Source organism: Pseudophryne corroboree, chromosome 1 (assembly GCF_028390025.1).
Source record: "Pseudophryne corroboree isolate aPseCor3 chromosome 1, aPseCor3.hap2, whole genome shotgun sequence".
NCBI classification, from domain to species: Eukaryota; Metazoa; Chordata; class Amphibia; order Anura; family Myobatrachidae; genus Pseudophryne; species Pseudophryne corroboree.
The window spans coordinates 861449669-861468052 of record NC_086444.1 but is presented as its reverse complement, the minus strand read 5'-3'; the positions used below and the strand labels follow the sequence as shown (position 1 = coordinate 861468052).

General features: G+C 45.1%; 1 protein-coding gene across 7 annotated transcripts in view; it reads right to left on the bottom strand.

Moving 5' to 3' along the window:
* Positions 1 to 18384, bottom strand: part of PSD3 (pleckstrin and Sec7 domain containing 3) — a 1004314-nt gene that overhangs the window by 69905 nt on the left and 916025 nt on the right. For all 7 annotated transcript variants that reach the window (XM_063919992.1, XM_063919993.1, XM_063919994.1 and 4 more), the window contains one exon: positions 58 to 215. In XM_063919992.1, the coding sequence (XP_063776062.1) occupies positions 58 to 215 (158 nt within the window). The remainder of the gene's footprint in view (positions 1 to 57; positions 216 to 18384) is intronic.

The following is an 18384-nucleotide window of genomic DNA, read 5'->3' as shown; positions in this document are numbered from 1 at the left end:
AATCTAAAACATTGCAGACACATTTGAATCAGTTCATTGTTTCTGAATAATGCTTACTGTGCTTGAAAGAGAAAGACTCTCCAGTCTGCAGTTTTAAGTTTGAGAACATTAGGTCTCTTCTCATAATCTGTTGCCTTTGAAGCCAGAGCATGATGCACACTAACAGCATTTTTCAAATCATCTTCAGACAGTGCCTTTTCCGGCTTATACTCATCCTGCATGTTTAAAAAGAAAATAAAAAAAATCAGTATAGTAAATATGTTATTGGGAGAAACCAAATTTATAGTTAGAACATCAATGATATACAGAAATTAAACATACATTTTCTTCACAGAAACTGAAAACAAAAAGATGTGTTATGCTACAGCTTCACCTATAAGCCTCTGAATTGGAGACATGAGGATTATTGACTAGTAACTAATACTTACATATTAATTATGCTATAAAACGACATTCTAAAGAAGTTAAACATAAACAGAATAGGTTGTAAATTGTTTCAAATAACAGAAGGCTGTATTAAGCCTAAACAAAGACTGCTATACTCCACGGTTGCGGTAAATTTTGCTTGGATGTCTGCTTTTTAAGTGTGTTTGACTAGTTGGTTTAGTTGAATGACAGGTTTTCATCCAATGGATTTTGTGTGGGAGTGGTTTAAGACTTTGAGAGTCTAATATGGATTTTCCTGGTCTGATGCATTTATACTATTGGAAATTCCCACCCACACTCTCCTCATTGCTTGGGTTGGCCTCGTTTGGCAGGTTTTTTTTTTTTTGCTGTTGAATTATTGGCTCATTTTGGGTGCGAAAGAACAACTAGTAACTGTGTATTTTGTACAGTAGTTTGTCGTAGTCTTCTTCTCAGTATAGTTTTGGCTGACACCTTCCTGTTGGGCAGATACACTGGTCAGAGTGTAGAGGAAATGTTTGCTATGTTTGATTGGAGTACCTAGGCTGGGCTGTCACCCCTAATGCATGCTGATGTTATTTTATGTTTGTATTCTTTTAGTCTTAGCACTGATAGCTGTCCGTCCTTTCTATGCCACCATACGTTTTTTTTATTATCAATAAATGATGACCTACTGTACTCACCAAACTTGCATTTCTACCTTTATTTACTATTATGGATAATGCTTAAATAATGAAGATGAGGTCAAGAGGTCACAACGGGTACTCAATCGTTAAGGGGTTAAACCAAATACAGGATTTGTTTTACAACTGAAATATATACTAAAAACTATATACACTAATGTACATAAAGCCTCAGTGTATATTTTTGGAGCACAGCAGTAATATATGTACTACTGTATTTAGATATTACATAGAATTTCAGCTTTACTCAAAAATGGTGGTTGCCTGGATACATGCATCCCCTAACAAATGATGGCAAGATTTGAGTTCAGCTTAATTCTTATGATTCAGCAAACCAAATCAAAATTCTGGTTTCTGTACAAATTTAGTAAGCAGTACCCAAAGTAAATGTCGACGGCTCCTTGCGATCTGCTCCCTCCAGCATGTCTGTGGAGAGGAGCCAGAGAGAAATAACTGTAGCTGAGTCACCAAAGTATGTGTAATAAAGTTTCAGGCAGAAATGGGGGAAAAAATTGTTGAGGTAGCAGAGAAGTGTGGAGCTTAGGGGGTGCTGGACTTTCACTAACTGTGTAAAATAATGTCTTGTCTCTGTCCTTTACTGTATAAAAATAAAATAAAATGATTTTTATTTTTTTATTCTGCAACTAAGAAAACAATAGTAATAATAATAATAATTATTATTATTATTCTCATTATTATTATTACGATTTTGCTTGGATAATAAATATTGCATGTAAAATTGACTTAGCAAGCAAGGAATACTGTCCTAGTTATGCACAAACTGCAGTGGTTATATATAATATACAGAGGCAGAACTGTGGATATAAAACTGGGGAGCACCTGATGCGCATCTTCCTTTTCCCAATACACACTAAGGGGGGAATCCAATTACCAGCGGTTCAATTATCCCCGATAATCTAGCGCAGGCCGCATTTTAGTGGGGATTATGTTTCTCCAGCCTCAGGCAGGAGAAACAAGTCCCACAAAACAGCTCAGTAATTGTCCGAAAACTAGTATGTTTCTCCCAAAAACGCACAGGTTTCACTGAACCTGTGTGATTTCGGTAGAAAAGGTATTTTTTTGGGATTGCCCATCCCCAAAAAAGAATACAGGAGAAACATTGGGAAACATCACAAAAAAACGTCCTTTCTCGCTCCCAATGTTTCTTCTTTTTTTAATTTAATTCCCCCCCAAATAGTATTAAACAAAATATTAAACAATAATACAATGAAAGGGTGCATACTTTCTAATGAATTAGCAAGAAATTAGCAATTATACTTATTTTAAAACTACACTAAAAGTGTGTTATGAGTATTCAATTTCAGTTACATACCCTAAAATGTGTACTTGAATAGTGAATTGCAGATTACATTTTCATAGATTGAAATTAAACGTCTGTCTACATTGCCACAGACTGCCACTGCTTACTTATACAATAGGTAAATTTGACATTAACATGTTTAGGGTTCTATTCATGAAGCAATGAAAAGAGTGGAGCACTAAGCAAGTGGAGAAGTTGCCCACGGCAACCAGTCAGCTACTACGTATAATTTTATAGAATGCAGTTCAATGTTACCTAAACACTGACTGCTTGCCATGGGCAACTCCTTCACTGGCTCAACTTTCCACTCTTTTCACTGCTTCATTAATAGACCCCTTGGGAGCTACAGTACTCTCTAGAAATGAAGGAACCAGAAAGTGAAGATGAAATGGTGTGTAATGCGCTTTATACTGTATTTCCACATTTTTATCTCCAGTTTACAACCACAAATGTTGTATTAATGCTTATACACAATGGAGCAATTTTACCATTACTTTACCACTATTCTCCGCTGTCTACATATTAAGGGAATGTATACTTCGGTGTCGCAACCAGGATGTAGTTATCTGACCGACGGTCAGGAGACTGCAGGTCACATTACCGACAGCTACAGCCCGCCCCCCTCGAAATCCCTACAATCGGCATGTTAGCAGTGACCATTCCCACTCATGGGTGTCCACGACACCCCTAGAGTGAGAATAGAACCTGTGACGATCGCAGCTCGCCACCGAGCCCGCAAAGGGCTTGTTGCGCTCGCCCCCAGCCGGTATTCCGCCGCCGGGATCCCACGGTCGGTATGCTGACCGTCGGGATCCCCAGCGGTGGAAACGCATACCCAACTCGTTGCAACCTGAAGTGCAGTACTTACACCTAACTCTGAAAAATGACTTTATGGAGTGGTGAAAGGTACCAAAGTGCAACTTTCTCTCTTTTTTCTATCCCACTGCAATTGGGTTACATGTGCACCGGACATTTTTCGGGTTTTGTGTTTTGGTTTTGGATTCGGTTCCGCGGCCGTGTTTTGGATTCGGACGCGTTTTGGCAAAACCTCCCTGAAAATTTTTTGTCGGATTCAGGTGTGTTTTGGATTCGGGTGTTTTTTTTACAAATACCCCTCAAAAACAGCTTAAATCATAGAATTTGGAGGTCATTTTGATCCCATAGTATTATTAACCTCAATAACCATAATTTCCACTCATTCCCAGTCTATTCTGAACACCTCACACCTCACAATATTATTTTTAGTCCTAAAATTTGCACCGAGGTCGCTGGATGACTAAGCTAAGCGACCCAAGTGGCCGACACAAACACCTGGCCCATCTAGGAGTGGCACTGCAGTGTCAGACAGGATGGCACTTCAAAAAAATAGTCCCCAAACAGCACATGATGCAAATAAAAAAAGAGGCGCAATGAGGTAGCTGTGTGACTAAGCTAAGCGACCCAAGTGGCTGACACAAACACCTGGCCCATCTAGGAGTGGCACTGCAGTGTCAGACAGGATGGCACCTCAAAAAAATAGTCCCCAAACAGCACATGATGCAAAGAAAAAAAGAGGAGCAATGAGGTAGCTGTGTGACTAAGCTAAGCGACCCAAGTGGCCGACACAAACACCTGGCCCATCTAGGAGTGGCACTGCAGTGTCAGACAGGATGGCACTTCAAAAAAATAGTCCCCAAACAGCACATGATGCAAAGAAAAAAATAAGAATTTACTTACCGATAATTCTATTTCTCGTAGTCCGTAGTGGATGCTGGGAACTCCGTAAGGACCATGGGGAATAGCGGCTCCGCAGGAGACTGGGCACAAAAGTAAAAGCTTTAGGACTACCTGGTGTGCACTGGCTCCTCCCCCTATGACCCTCCTCCAAGCCTCAGTTAGGATACTGTGCCCGGACGAGCGTACACAATAAGGAAGGATTTTGAATCCCGGGTAAGACTCATACCAGCCACACCAATCACACCGTACAACCTGTGATCTGAACCCAGTTAACAGCATGATAACAGAGGAGCCTCTGAAAAGATGGCTCACAACAATAATAACCCGATTTTTGTAACAATAACTATGTACAAGTATTGCAGACAATCCGCACTTGGGATGGGCGCCCAGCATCCACTACGGACTACGAGAAATAGAATTATCGGTAAGTAAATTCTTATTTTCTCTGACGTCCTAGTGGATGCTGGGAACTCCGTAAGGACCATGGGGATTATACCAAAGCTCCCAAACGGGCGGGAAAGTGCGGATGACTCTGCAGCACCGAATGAGAGAACTCAAGGTCCTCCTCAGCCAGGGTATCAAATTTGTAGAATTTAGCAAACGTGTTTGCCCCTGACCAAGTAGCTGCTCGGCAAAGTTGTAAAGCCGAGACACCTCGGGCAGCCGCCCAAGATGAGCCCACCTTCCTTGTGGAATGGGCTTTTACAGATTTTGGCTGTGGCAGGCCTGCCACAGAATGTGCAAGCTGAATTGTACTACAAATCCAACGAGCAATAGTTTGCTTAGAAGCAGGAGCACCCAGCTTGTTGGGTGCATACAGGATAAACAGCGAGTCAGATTTCCTGACTCCAGCCGTCCTGGAAACATATATTTTCAGGGCCCTGACTACGTCCAGCAACTTGGAGTCCTCCAAGTCCCTAGTAGCCGCAGGTACCACAATAGGCTGGTTCAAGTGAAACGCTGAAACCACCTTAGGGAGAAATTGAGGACGAGTCCTCAATTCTGCCCTGTCCGTATGAAAAATTAGGTAAGGGCTTTTATAGGATAAAGCCGCCAATTCTGAGACACGCCTGGCTGAAGCCAGGGCTAACAGCATTACCACTTTCCAAGTGAGATATTTTAAGCCTACAGTGGAGAGTGGTTCAAACCAATGTGATTTTAGGAACCCCAAAACTACATTGAGATCCCAAGGTGCCACTGGAGGCACAAAAGGAGGCTGTATATGCAGTACCCCCTTGACAAACGTCTGAACTTCAGGAACTGAAGCCAGTTCTTTCTGGAAGAAAATCGACAGGGCCGAAATTTGAACCTTAATGGACCCTAATTTTAGGCCCATAGACAGTCCTGTTTGCAGGAAATGCAGGAAACGACCCAGTTGAAATTCCTCTGTAGGGGCCTTCCTGGCCTCGCACCACGCAACATATTTACGCCAAATACGGTGATAATGCTGTACGGTTACATCCTTCCTGGCTTTGATCAGGGTAGGGATGACTTCATCCGGAATGCCTTTTTCCTTCAGGATCCGGCGTTCAACCGCCATGCCGTCAAACGCAGCCGCGGTAAGTCTTGGAACAGACAGGGTCCCTGCCGGAGCAGGTCCTTTCTTAGAAGTAGAGGCCACGGGTCCTCTGTGAGCATCTCTTGAAGTTCCGGGTACCAAGTCCTTCTTGGCCAATCCGGAGCCACGAGTATAGTCCTTACTCCTCTCCTTCTTATGATTCTCAGTACCTTGGGTATGAGAGGCAGAGGAGGGAACACATACACTGACTGGTACACCCACGGTGTTACCAGAGCGTCCACAGCTATTGCCTGAGGGTCCCTTGACCTGGCGCAATACCTGTCTAGTTTTTTGTTGAGGCGGGACGCCATCATGTCCACCTTTGGTTTTTCCCAACGGTTCACAATCATGTGGAAGACTTCTGGGTGAAGTCCCCACTCCCCCGGGTGGAGGTCGTGTCTGCTGAGGAAGTCTGCTTCCCAGTTGTCCACTCCCGGAATGAACACTGCTGACAGTGCTATCACATGATTTTCCGCCCAGCGGAGAATCCTTGCAACTTCTGTCATTGCCCTTCTGCTTCTCGTGCCGCCCTGTCTGTTTACGTGGGCGACTGCCGTGATGTTGTCTGACTGGATCAGCACCGGCTGACCTTGAAGCAGAGGTCTTGCTAGGCTTAGAGCATTGTAGATGGCCCTTAGCTCCAGGATATTTATGTGAAGTAATGTCTCCAGGCTTGACCACAAGCCCTGGAAATTTCTTCCCTGTGTGACTGCTCCCCAGCCTCTCAGGCTGGCATCCGTGGTCACCAGGACCCAGTCCTGAATGCCGAATCTGCGGCCCTCTAGAAGATGAGCACTCTGCAACCACCACAGGAGAGACACCCTTGTCCTTGGTGACAAGATTATCCGCTGATGCATCTGAAGATGCGACCCGGACCATTTGTCTAGCAGATCCCACTGGAAGGTTCTTGCGTGGAATCTGCCGAATGGGATTGCTTCGTAAGAAGCCACCATCTTTCCCAGGACCCTTGTGCATTGATGCACTGAGACTTGGCCTGGTTTTAGGAGATTTCTGACTAACTCCCTGGCTTTCTCCTCCGGGAGAAACACCTTTTTCTGGACTGTGTCCAGGATCATCCCTAGGAATAGAAGTCGTGTCGTCGGGATCAGCTGTGATTTTGGAATATTGAGAATCCAACTGTGCTGGCGCAGCACTATCTGAGATAGTGCTACCCCGACTTCCAACTGTTCCCTGGATCTTGCCCTTATCAGGAGATCATCCAAGTAAGGGATAACTAAAACTCCCTTCCTTCGAAGGAGTATCATCATTTCGGCCATTACCTTGGTAAAGACCCTGGGTGCCGTGGACAATCCAAACGGCAGCGTCTGAAACTGATAGTGACAGTTCTGTACCACAAACCTGAGGTACCCTTGGTGAGAAGGGTAAATTGGGACATGTAGGTAAGCATCTTTGATGTCCAGAGACACCATATAGTCCCCTTCTTCCAGGTTTGCAATCACTGCTCTGAGTGACTCCATCTTGAATTTGAACCTTTGTATGTAAGCGTTCAAGGATTTTAGGTTTAAAATTGGTCTCACCGAGCCGTCCGGCTTCGGTACCACAAATAGTGTGGAATAGTACCCCTTTCCCTGTTGTAGGAGGGGTACCTTGATTATCACCTGCTGGGAATACAGCTTGTGAATGGCTTCCAATACTGCCTCCCTGTCTGAGGGAGACGTCGGTTAAAGCAGACTTTAGAAAACGGCGAGGGGGAGACGTCTCGAATTCCAATTTGTACCCCTGAGATACCACTTGAAGGATCCAGGGGTCCACTTGCGAGTGGGCCCACTGCGCACTGAACTTCTTGAGACAGGCCCCCACCATGCCTGAGTCCGCTTGTAAAGCCCCAGCGTCATGCTGAGGACTTTGCGGAGGCGGGAGAGGGCTTTTGTTCCTGGGAACTGGCTGTTTGTTGCAGCCTTTTCCCTCTCCCTCTGCCACGGGGCAGAAATGAGGCGCCTTTTGCCCGCTTGCCCTTATGGGGCCGAAAGGACTGCGCCTGATAATACGGCGTCTTCTTAGGTTGAGAAGCTACCTGGGGTAAAAATGTGGATTTTCCAGCAGTTGCCATGGCTACCAGGTCTGATAGATCTACCCCAAATAACTCCTCCCCCTTATAAGGCAATACTTCCATGTGCCTTTTAGAATCCGCATCGCCTGACCACTGCCGCGTCCATAAACCTCTTCTTGCAGAAATGGACAGCGCGCTAACTCTTGATGCCAGTCGGCAAATATCCCTCTGTGCATCACGCATATATAGCAATGCATCCTTCAAATGCTCTATAGTCAGTAATATACTGTCCCTATCTAGGGTATCAATATTTTCAGTCAGGGAATCCGACCACGCCAGGCCCGCACTGCACATCCAGGCTGAGGCGATTGCTGGTCGCAGTATAACACCCGTGTGAGAGTATATACATTTTAGGATATTCTCCAGCTTTCTATCGGCAGGTTCCTTTAGGGCGGCCGTATCAGGAGAGGGTAGTGCTACCTGTTTAGACAAGCGTGTGAGCGCTTTATCCACCCTAGGGGGTGTTTCCCAACGTGCCCTATCCTCTGGCGGGAAAGGGTACGATGCCAATAACCTTTTGGGAATTATCAGTTTTTTTTTCGGGGGAAACCCACGCCTCATCACACACTTCATTTAATTCCTCGGATACAGGAAAAACTACAGGCAGTTTTTTCTCACCAAACATAATACCCTTTTTAGTGGTACTTGTATTATCAGAGATATGCAATACATTTTTCATTGCTTCAATCATGTAACGTGTGGCCCTAGTGGAAGTCACGTATGTCTCCTCATCATCGACACTGGAGTCAGTATCCGTGTCTGTGTCTGCCATTTGAGGTAACGGGCGTTTTAAAGCCCCTGATGGCGTTTGAGACCCCTGGACAGGCACAAGCTGAGTAGCCGGCTGTCTCATGTCGTCAACTGTCTGTCGTAAAGAGCTGACACTGTCACGCAATTCCTTCCATAAGCTCATCCACTCAGGTGTCGACTCCCTAGGGGGTGACAACTGTATAATAGGCAATTGCTCCGCCTCCATCTCATTTTCCTCCTCAAACATGTCGACACAATCGTACCGACACACCGCACACACACAGGGAATGCTCTGATAGAGGACAGGACCCCACTAGCCCTTTGGGGAGACAGAGGGAGAGTATGCCAGCACACACCAGAGCGCTATATATAGACAGGAATACCACTATAAAATGTGCTTTTCCCTTAATAGCTGCTGTTAGTATCAAAACTACGCCAAATTAGTGCCCCCCTCTTTTTTTTTACCCTTTTCTGTAGTGCAGGACTGCAGGGGAGAGTCAGGGAGACGTCCTTCCAGCGGAGCTGTGATAGAAAATGGCGCCCGTGTGCTGAGGAGATAGGCTCCGCCCCCTTCTCGGCGGCCTTTTCTCCCGCTTTTTTGGTGAGTTCTGGCAGGGGTTAAAATACATCCATATAGCCCTGGGGGTTATATGTGGTGTATTTATGCCAGCCAAGGTGTTTTACATTGCTGCTCAGGGCGCCCCCCCCTAGCGCCCTGCACCCTCAGTGACCGGAGTGTGAAGTGTGCCTGAGTAACAATGGCGCACAGCTGCAGTGCTGTGCGCTACCTTGTTGAAGACTGATGTCTTCTGCCGCCGATTTTTCCGGACCTCTTCTTGCTTCTGGCTCTGTAAGGGGGCCGGCGGCGCGGCTCTGGGACCGAGCTCCGAGGCTGGGCCTGTGTTCGGTCCCTCTGGAGCTAATGGTGTCCAGTAGCCTAAGAAGCCCAATCCACTCTGCACTCAGGTGAGTTCGCTTCTTCTCCCCTTAGTCCCTCGATGCAGTGAGCCTGTTGCCAGCAGGTCTCACTGAAAATAAAAAACCTAAACTTAAACTTTCACTAATAAGCTCAGGAGAGCCCCTAGTGTGCACCCTTCTCGGCCGGGCACAAAAATCTAACTGAGGCTTGGAGGAGGGTCATAGGGGGAGGAGCCAGTGCACACCAGGTAGTCCTAAAGCTTTTACTTTTGTGCCCAGTCTCCTGCGGAGCCGCTATTCCCCATGGTCCTTACGGAGTTCCCAGCATCCACTAGGACGTCAGAGAAAAGAGGCGCAATGAGGTAGCTGTGTGACTAAGCTAAGCGACCCAAGTGGCCGACACAAACACCTGGCCCATCTAGGAGTGGCACTGCAGTGTCAGACAGGATGGCACTTAAAAAAAATAGTCCCCAAACAGCACATGAAGCAAAGAAAAAAAAGAGGCGCAATGAGGTAGCTGTGTGACTAAGCTAAGCGACCCAAGTGGCCGACACAAACACCTGGCCCATCTAGGAGTGGCACTGCAGTGTCAGACAGGATGGCACTTCCAAAAAATAGTCCCCAAACAGCACATGATGCAAAGAAAAAAAAGAGGCGCAATGAGGTAGCTGTGTGACTAAGCTAAGCGACCCAAGTGGCCGACACAAACACCTGGCCCATCTAGGAGTGGCACTGCAGTTTTCTAGTGAGAGGATGAGTGCTTCCATCCTCATGTGAAGCTGAACCCCTAGCCATGAACATAGGCCAGGGCCTCAGCCGTTCCTTGCCACTCCGTGTCGTAAATGGCATATTGGCAAGTTTACACATCTCCTCAGACGCTTTTAATTTTGATTTTTGGGTAATTTTACTTAACTTTTGTTTTTTGGATTTTACATGTTCTCTACTATGACATTGGGCATCGGCCTTGGCAGACGACGTTGATGGCATTTCATCGTCTCGGCCATGACTAGTGGCAGCAGCTTCAGCATGAGGTGGAAGTAGATCTTGATCTTTCCCTATTTTACCCTCCACATTTTTGTTCTCCATTTTTTAATGTGTGGAATTATATGCCAGTATCAATAGCAATGGCCTACTACTATATATACTGCGCACAACTGAAATGCACCACAGGTGTGGATGGATAGTATACTTGACGACACAGAGGTAGGTAGAGCAGTGGCCTTCTGTACCGATCTGCTATATATTATATACTGGTGGTCAGCACACTGTGCAAAACTGAAATGCACCACAGGTATGGATGGATAGTATACTTGACGACACAGAGGTAGATAGAGCAGTGGCCTACTGTACCGTACTGCTATATATTATATACTGGTGGTCAGCAAACTGTGCAAAACTGAAATGCACCACAGGTATGGATGGATAGTATACTTGACGACACAGAGGTAGGTAGAGCAGTGGCCTACTGTACCGTACTGCTATATATTATATACTGGTGGTCAGCAAAATTATGCACTGTACTCCTACTATATACTACAATGCAGCACAGATATGGAGCGTTTTTCAGGCAGAGAACGTATAATACTGGTGGTCACTGGTCAGCAAAATTCTGCACTGTACTCCTCCTATATAATACTGGTGGTCCCCAGTCCCCACAATAAAGCAGTGTGAGCACAGATATATGCAGCACACTGAGCACAGATATGGAGCGTTTTTCAGGCAGAGAACGTATAATACTGGTGGTCGCTGGTCAGCAAAACTCTGCACTGTACTCCTCCTATATAATACTGGTGGTCCCCAGTCCCCACAATAAAGCAGTGTGAGCACAGATATACTGTATGCAGCACACTGAGCACAGATATGGAGCGTTTTTCAGGCAGAGAACGTATAATACTGGTGGTCACTGGTCAGCAAAACTCTGCACTGTACTCCTCCTATATAATACTGCTGGTCCCCAGTACCCACAATAAAGCAGTGTGAGCACAGATATATGCAGCACACTGAGCACAGATATGGAGCGTTTTTCAGGCAGAGAACGTATAATACTGGTGGTCACTGGTCAGCAAAACTCTGCACTGTACTCCTCCTATATAATACTGGTGGTCCCCAGTCCCCACAATAAAGCAGTGAGCACAGATATTTGCAGCCACCTGAATAAAACTGAGAGGAGGCCAGCCACGTCCTCTCACTATCATTTCCAATGCACGAGTGAAAAATGGCGGCGACGCGCGGCTCCTTATATAGAATCCGAATCTCGCGAGAATCCGACAGCGGGATGATGACGTTCGGGCGCGCTCGGGTTAACCGAGCAAGGCGGGAAGATTTCGAATCTGCCTCGGAACCGTGTAAAATGGGTGAAGTTTCCGGGGGTTCGGATTCCGACGAACTGAACCCGCTCATCACTAGTTACAATGGATCAAGACAGAAATAAATAAATAAATAAATAAATATTATATATATATATATATATATATATATACTGCTCAAAAAAATAAAGGGAACACAAAAATAACACATCCTAGATCTGAATGAATTAAATATTCTTATTAAATACTTTGTTCTTTACATAGTTGAATGTGCTGACAACAAAATCACACAAAAATTATCAATGGAAATCAAATTTATTAACCCATGGAGGTCTGGATTTGGAGTCACACTCAAAATTAAAGTGGAAAAACACACTACAGGTTGATCTAACTTTGATGTAATGTCCTTAAAACAAGTCAAAATGAGGCTCAGTAGTGTGCTTGGCCTCCATGTGCCTGTATGACCTCCCTACAATGCCTGGGCATGCTCCTGATGAGGTGGCGGATGGTCTCCTGAGGGATCTCCTCCCAGACCTGGACTAAAGCATCCGCCAACTCCTGGACAGTCTGTGGTGCAACGTGGCGTTGGTGGATGGAGCGAGACATAATGTCTTAGATGTGCTCAATTGGATTCAGGTCTGGGGAAAGGGGAGGCCAGTCCATAGCATCAATGCCTTCGTCTTGCAGGAACTGCTGACACACTCCAGCCACATGAGGTCTAGCATTGTCTTGCATTAGGAGGAACCCAGGGTCAACTGCACCAGCATATGGTCTCAAAAGGGGTCTGAGGATCTCATCTTGGTACCTAATGGCAGTCAGGCTACCTCTGGCGAGCACATGGAGGGCTGTGCGGCCCCACAAAGAAATGCCACCCCACACCATTACTGACCCACTGCCAAACCGGTCATGCTGGAGGATATTGCAGGCAGCAGAACGTTCTCATTGGCGTCTCCAGACTCTGTCAAGTCTGTCACATGTGCTCAGTGAGAACCTGCTTTCATCTGTGAAGAGCACAGTGCGCCAGTGGCGAATTTGCCAATCTTGGTGTTCTCTGGCAAATGCCAAACGTCCTGCACGGTGTTGGGCTGTAAGCACAACCCCCACCTGTGGATGTCGGGCCCTCATACCACCCTCATGGAGTCTGTTTCTGATCGTTTGAGTAGACACATGCACATTTGTGGCTTGCTGGAGGTCATTTTGCAGGGCTCTGGCAGTGCTCCTCCTGTTCCACCTTGCACAAAGGCGGAGGTAGCGGTCCTGTTGCTGGGTTGTTGCCCTCCTACGGCCTCCTCCACATCTCCTGATGTACTGGCCTGTCTCCTGGGAGTGCCTCCATGCTCTGGACACTACGCTGACAGACACAGCAAAACTTCTTGCCACAGCTCGCATTGATGTGCCATCCTGGATGAGCTGCACTACCTGAGCCACTTGTGTGTGTTGTAGACTCCGTCTCATGCTACCACTGGAGTGAAAGCACCGCCAGCTTTCAAAAGTGACCAAAACATCAGCCAGAAAGCATAGGAGCTGAGAAGTGGTCTGTGGTCACCACCTGCAGAACTCCTCCTTTATTGCGGGTGTCTTGCTAATTGCCTATAATTCCCACCTGTTGTCTATTCCATTTGCACAACAGCATGTGAAATTGATTGTCAATCAGTGTTGCTTCCTAAGTGGACAGTTTGATTTCACAGAAGTGTGATTGACTTGGAGTTACATTGTGTTGTTTAAGTGTTCCCTTTATTTTTTTGAGCAGTGTATATACACACACACACACACACATACAGATTGAGTATCCCATATCCAAATATTCCGAAATACGGAATATTCCGAATTACGGAATTTATTGAGTGAGATAGGGAAACCTTTGTTTTCAGGTGGCTCAATGTACACAAACTTTGTTAAATACACAAAGTTATTAAAAATATTGTATTAAATGACCTTCAGGCTGTGTGTATAAGGCGTATATGAAACATAAATGAAAAGTGTGAATGTACACAAAGTTTGTTTCATGCACAAAGTAATTAAAAATATTGGCTAAAATTACCTTCAGGCTGTGTGTAGAAGGTGTATAAGAAACATAAATGCATTCTGTGCATAGACTTAGGTCCCATCGCCATGATATCCCATTATGGTATGCAATTATTCCAAAATACGGAATAATCCGATATCCAAAATACTTCTGGTCCCAAGCATTTTGGATATGGGATACTCAACCTGTATTTATTTTCAACTGCGGCAGATCAAGAAGAAAGAAAAGAGGTTTATTTTATATTTTAGGGTCAAACAAGGGCTTGGGGAGTTTTTTTACTGAATTAACGTTTCTATAGTATGTTTTTTGGTATTTCTATTACAGTACAATGGACAGGAATAAGTGGTACAGCTCTATACTAGCATTATTTGGCATCTTCCTGAGTTTAGGCAAAGAGACAACTGCATGTATGGGGGAGGGGGGGGGGGGTTGGTAAATGGTTGTAGCAAGACCTATTAGTTGTCCTCAAGGTGGAGAGACTAGCCACAATGTTGGTGGGGGGAGGGTTTAATGAGCTAGTTAGTTAAAAAGCAAGCCCTAACTGGCCATACACTAAATCGATATTGTGTGCAAATACACGATATCGTTGCGTCGATCGCCCCATCGTATGCACATCGAACCTAGCAGTCCTGAATTGCGGAGGTATAATAGATAGTCACCGCATGATCTATCATATGCCGGGCAGCTGGCGAGCGGGGGATCAAGGGACTGGATTATTATTAGATCCCGGCGCATGGGATCCTGGCGCTCGAAATACAGACGCCGGGATCCCGATTTGAAGTAGCCTACAGGGTTGAGTAAGGGGACCCCAACCCTACCTACCCACAGCCTAACCCTAGCTTCCCCCTTTGATGCCTAACCCTAATCCCGTGCCCCCGCTGCCTAAACCTAATCCTCCCTCCCAGCTGCCTAACCCTAACCCTCCAGGGCCCACCCCCCCTTCCCCCGGCTTACCTGTGGTGTGCCGCAGTCTGTCCTCGTTCGGGATCCTGGCTGTCGGTATTCCGGCGCCGGAATGGTGCACCCATTCTGAATGCCGGTGTCGGCATTCAGAATAGGGTTGGCATTGCAGCGTCTGTATTCTGTCTGCTGGGATACCGACAGCTGGGATCCTGACTGCTTTCCTATGGGACAGCTCGAATCTAATGCGAGTCATCCTAGTGTATAGACATACATGACATTCTGGGTCACATAGTGTGTTAGTATTTGAAAGTGTTCTTTATTGTACTGTCTGTGTGATAATGCAGAAAAGCTTTTACCATTGTCAGAATTCTAATTATAAAAAACGATGCATTAAGAGTAGGGTGGATCGAAAACAAAGATTATTTTGAAATCTCATAAAGTGGCAAACTAGGGATTCTTTATTATTTTATTGAAGAGATTCTATACAAATGAGAATCGTTTATTGACCATTCTTTCCACAACTTTTACCTACAAGCAGGTTTATTTAGTTTTGTATGCCATGTTGGTTGATCAATAAATGACTTAGGGGTCTTATTTTTCAAACACAGCCTGTAACATGGCAGTTAGAAGCTGATTGGATGGCACTTTATCTCTCTCCATTGTATCTCTCTCCAAGGCTTAGTAAATAGTCCCCTTAGTTTTAAACTAATTTTCTGAGCGTTCATTTATCCCTTTATACAAAAGATATTTAGAGGGCACTGTAGTAAACCTCTACCCAAGTACAGTTTTTATTCTGTATCCCACTCTCCACCCTAAAGGATATTTGGAAAGTGCCGCAGTAAGGTTCTATACTTTTTGGCATATTCCTGAGCTTACTCAAAGAGGCCTCTACAAACATGGGTAAAAAGGGACATGGCTTGGGTTGTACCAAGGTCTGTTAGGTGGCTTCAGAGTGCAGGAATTGGCTAAATGTGGGTGGAGGGACTGATGAGAAATACCCCTTTTCCATCTACGATGCGGGTCGCAGCCGGGAGCCTGACACGGGTGCTACCCGGCTGTGACCCGCATCAGCCCCTTTCCCATCAGCAGTCACCATCCCGGCATATTGACGGGTTGGTGACGCTGCTGGTGACGCGTCAGGGGCGGCGCTGGGAGATCACATGATCTCCCAGCGCCGCCCTTCCATACAGTGTAAACGGGAGCCGAATCGCATCGATGTGGCTTCCGTTTACACTACACCTTACCCGGATCATTCCCGTGTCCTACCCAGGTAGGATTCCCGGGTCACTTGATCCGGGTTTTTCCTGAGGGAGCCATTTCCACTAGCAAAAAACACGGGTAAATGCGCGCCCCCGTGCATTTACCCGTGTTTTTTGAGCTAGTGGAAAAGGGTTATTAGTAAGGCAAGCAGTGCAGGGTAAAGATTAGAACACACAAGGGAAAAGGCCTCACAACTTCCACCCATTGGTCGTGGTCTGTTTTTGCCATCACAGTGGTTTGGGGCAAGATGTGTTTGGATTATCACCAATAGGATGAAGAACCCTATGGTATATCATATTGGGTGAGGAGTTCAGAAAAGTAAATGAGTTTAGTGTGTTGGCTTTATTAAGTTATTGTGGCACAGCTGGCAAAGTATGGGTTAAAAATGTTAATGACAGCTCAATGGATCTGCTTGCATAACACATTCTGATTTAGGATTTAGTTTACAGTGTGAAAGTTAAATGTTTTCTGTAATTAGTTATGTGTTATTCTTTATTAATTCATTTTCAATTAGTTTACTGAAGCTGCCATGGCACACATTATATGCTAAGTCAAGTGTTTCTGATTATTGTGCTATTAGAAGATTTTTTAATGTCCAATGGTTAACTAATAATGTGGAAACATTTTTACCATTGTCATAATTAAAAAAAAATAATAATTCTCACATCTAAATAATGTCTTATTACTTAGATGTAAGAACCAGGATTTGTGAAAACATTCCTCAGGCATGTGAAGCATAATCCCCGATAGGCAGCCGTCGGAGCCGCGATAACACATGGGATCGGGGACTTATCCTCAATCCCATGTGTTTTCGTGTGATTGCGGGTTCAATTTCAGTTGTTAAACATGGCCTCTTATTGCATACTATGGTAATGACCATCAGTCATTAATCGCGATACTGTATCTGCCCTTTTTTATCCAGATGAAATTGCATTGGGGCTAATTGGATACCTATGTTACAAGTTCCTCTCTTTGTTCACCATTTGGTGGCATTCCATTCTACACAATATTTATACATTTGCATTTAATAATAATAATAATAATAATAATAATAATTTTATTTATATAGCGCTCTTTCTCCAATAGGACTCAAGGCGCTTAACAGATACATAGCATAATATAGTACAGAAAATAATGAAGTACATTTTCATAAAATACAGAAGCATGAAGATACTAAAAGGGACACTATGGAAATGCTTTAGTAAACAGAAAAGTCTTGAGTCTACTTTTGAAGGATTCTATAGTTGGGGCCTCTCGCACTGTGCGGGGAAGTGAGTTCCATGGAGTCGGAGCCGCATGACTAAAAGCTCGACCCCCAGATGAATTACGGTAGATTCTAGGTACTGCTAAAAGTCCTTCATCTACAGATCGCAGTAATCGAGTGGGGCAGTATGGGGTCAGAAGCTGTTTCAGGTACCTTGGGCCTTGGTCATGTAATGCTTTGAAACTCAGTAAGCCAATCTTGAAGATGATTCGCCATCTTACAGGCAGCCAGTGAAGGGAGTAGAGGATGGGTGTTATGTGGCTAGAACGGGGCTGGTTGGTTAATAGCCTGGCAGCTGTGTTTTGCACCAGCTGTAAGCGTTGCAATTCTTTTGCTGGTAGACCAAGGTAGAGGGCATTACAGTAGTCTAAACGAGATGATACAAATGCATGTATGACTTTTGGCATGTCATCTGAGGGAATTAAGTGCTTGATTCTGGCTATGTTCCTCAGGTGAAAGAATGAGGATTTGATTGTGGCTGATATCTGATGTTTAAGTGTCAAGCCACCATCCAGGACATCACCAAGATTCCGCACACGATCACTGGTCTGTAATTCTGAATCCCCCAGTGTAAGTCCAGTTGGTTGGCTATGCTGCAGTCTTGTCCTTTGATGTTGCGGTCGTATCAAAAGGACCTCTGTTTTATCCGGGTTCAGTCGCAGCCAACGGGCGCTCATCCACTCCTGTAGTTCAGCTAGACAGCCATTTAGGGTTGCTATTGGGTTATCAGTGCCCGAAGCAAAGGACAAGTACAGTTGTGTATCATCTGCACACAGTGGTAGACCAGGCCATGGCGCCTGATTATTTCGCCCAATGGGAGCATGTATACTGCAAAAAGCATGGGGGATAGTATAGAACCTTGTGGGACACCACATGGCAATGGCACTGGTGGTGATGAGTATAATCCAGATGATACTCTCTGTGACCTGCCTGTGAGAAATGATTTGAACCAGCTTAGGACTGTGCCATCCAGACCACAGAAATTTAACTGAATATATAGTCATAGAGTTGGGACAATGTCGATCATTTTATACTGCTATTTGGTATGGTTAAGGTATGGCTATAAAGATTACATTCTGCTGAAGAAACTTTCAAAGTCACTTCCAAATACGGAACAAGGTGAATATTTTGAATAGTTTTGAAAATGTCCCTCATCTCTAGTTCAGTACAGAACAGGCATCAGTCAAGGGCGTAGCTACCATA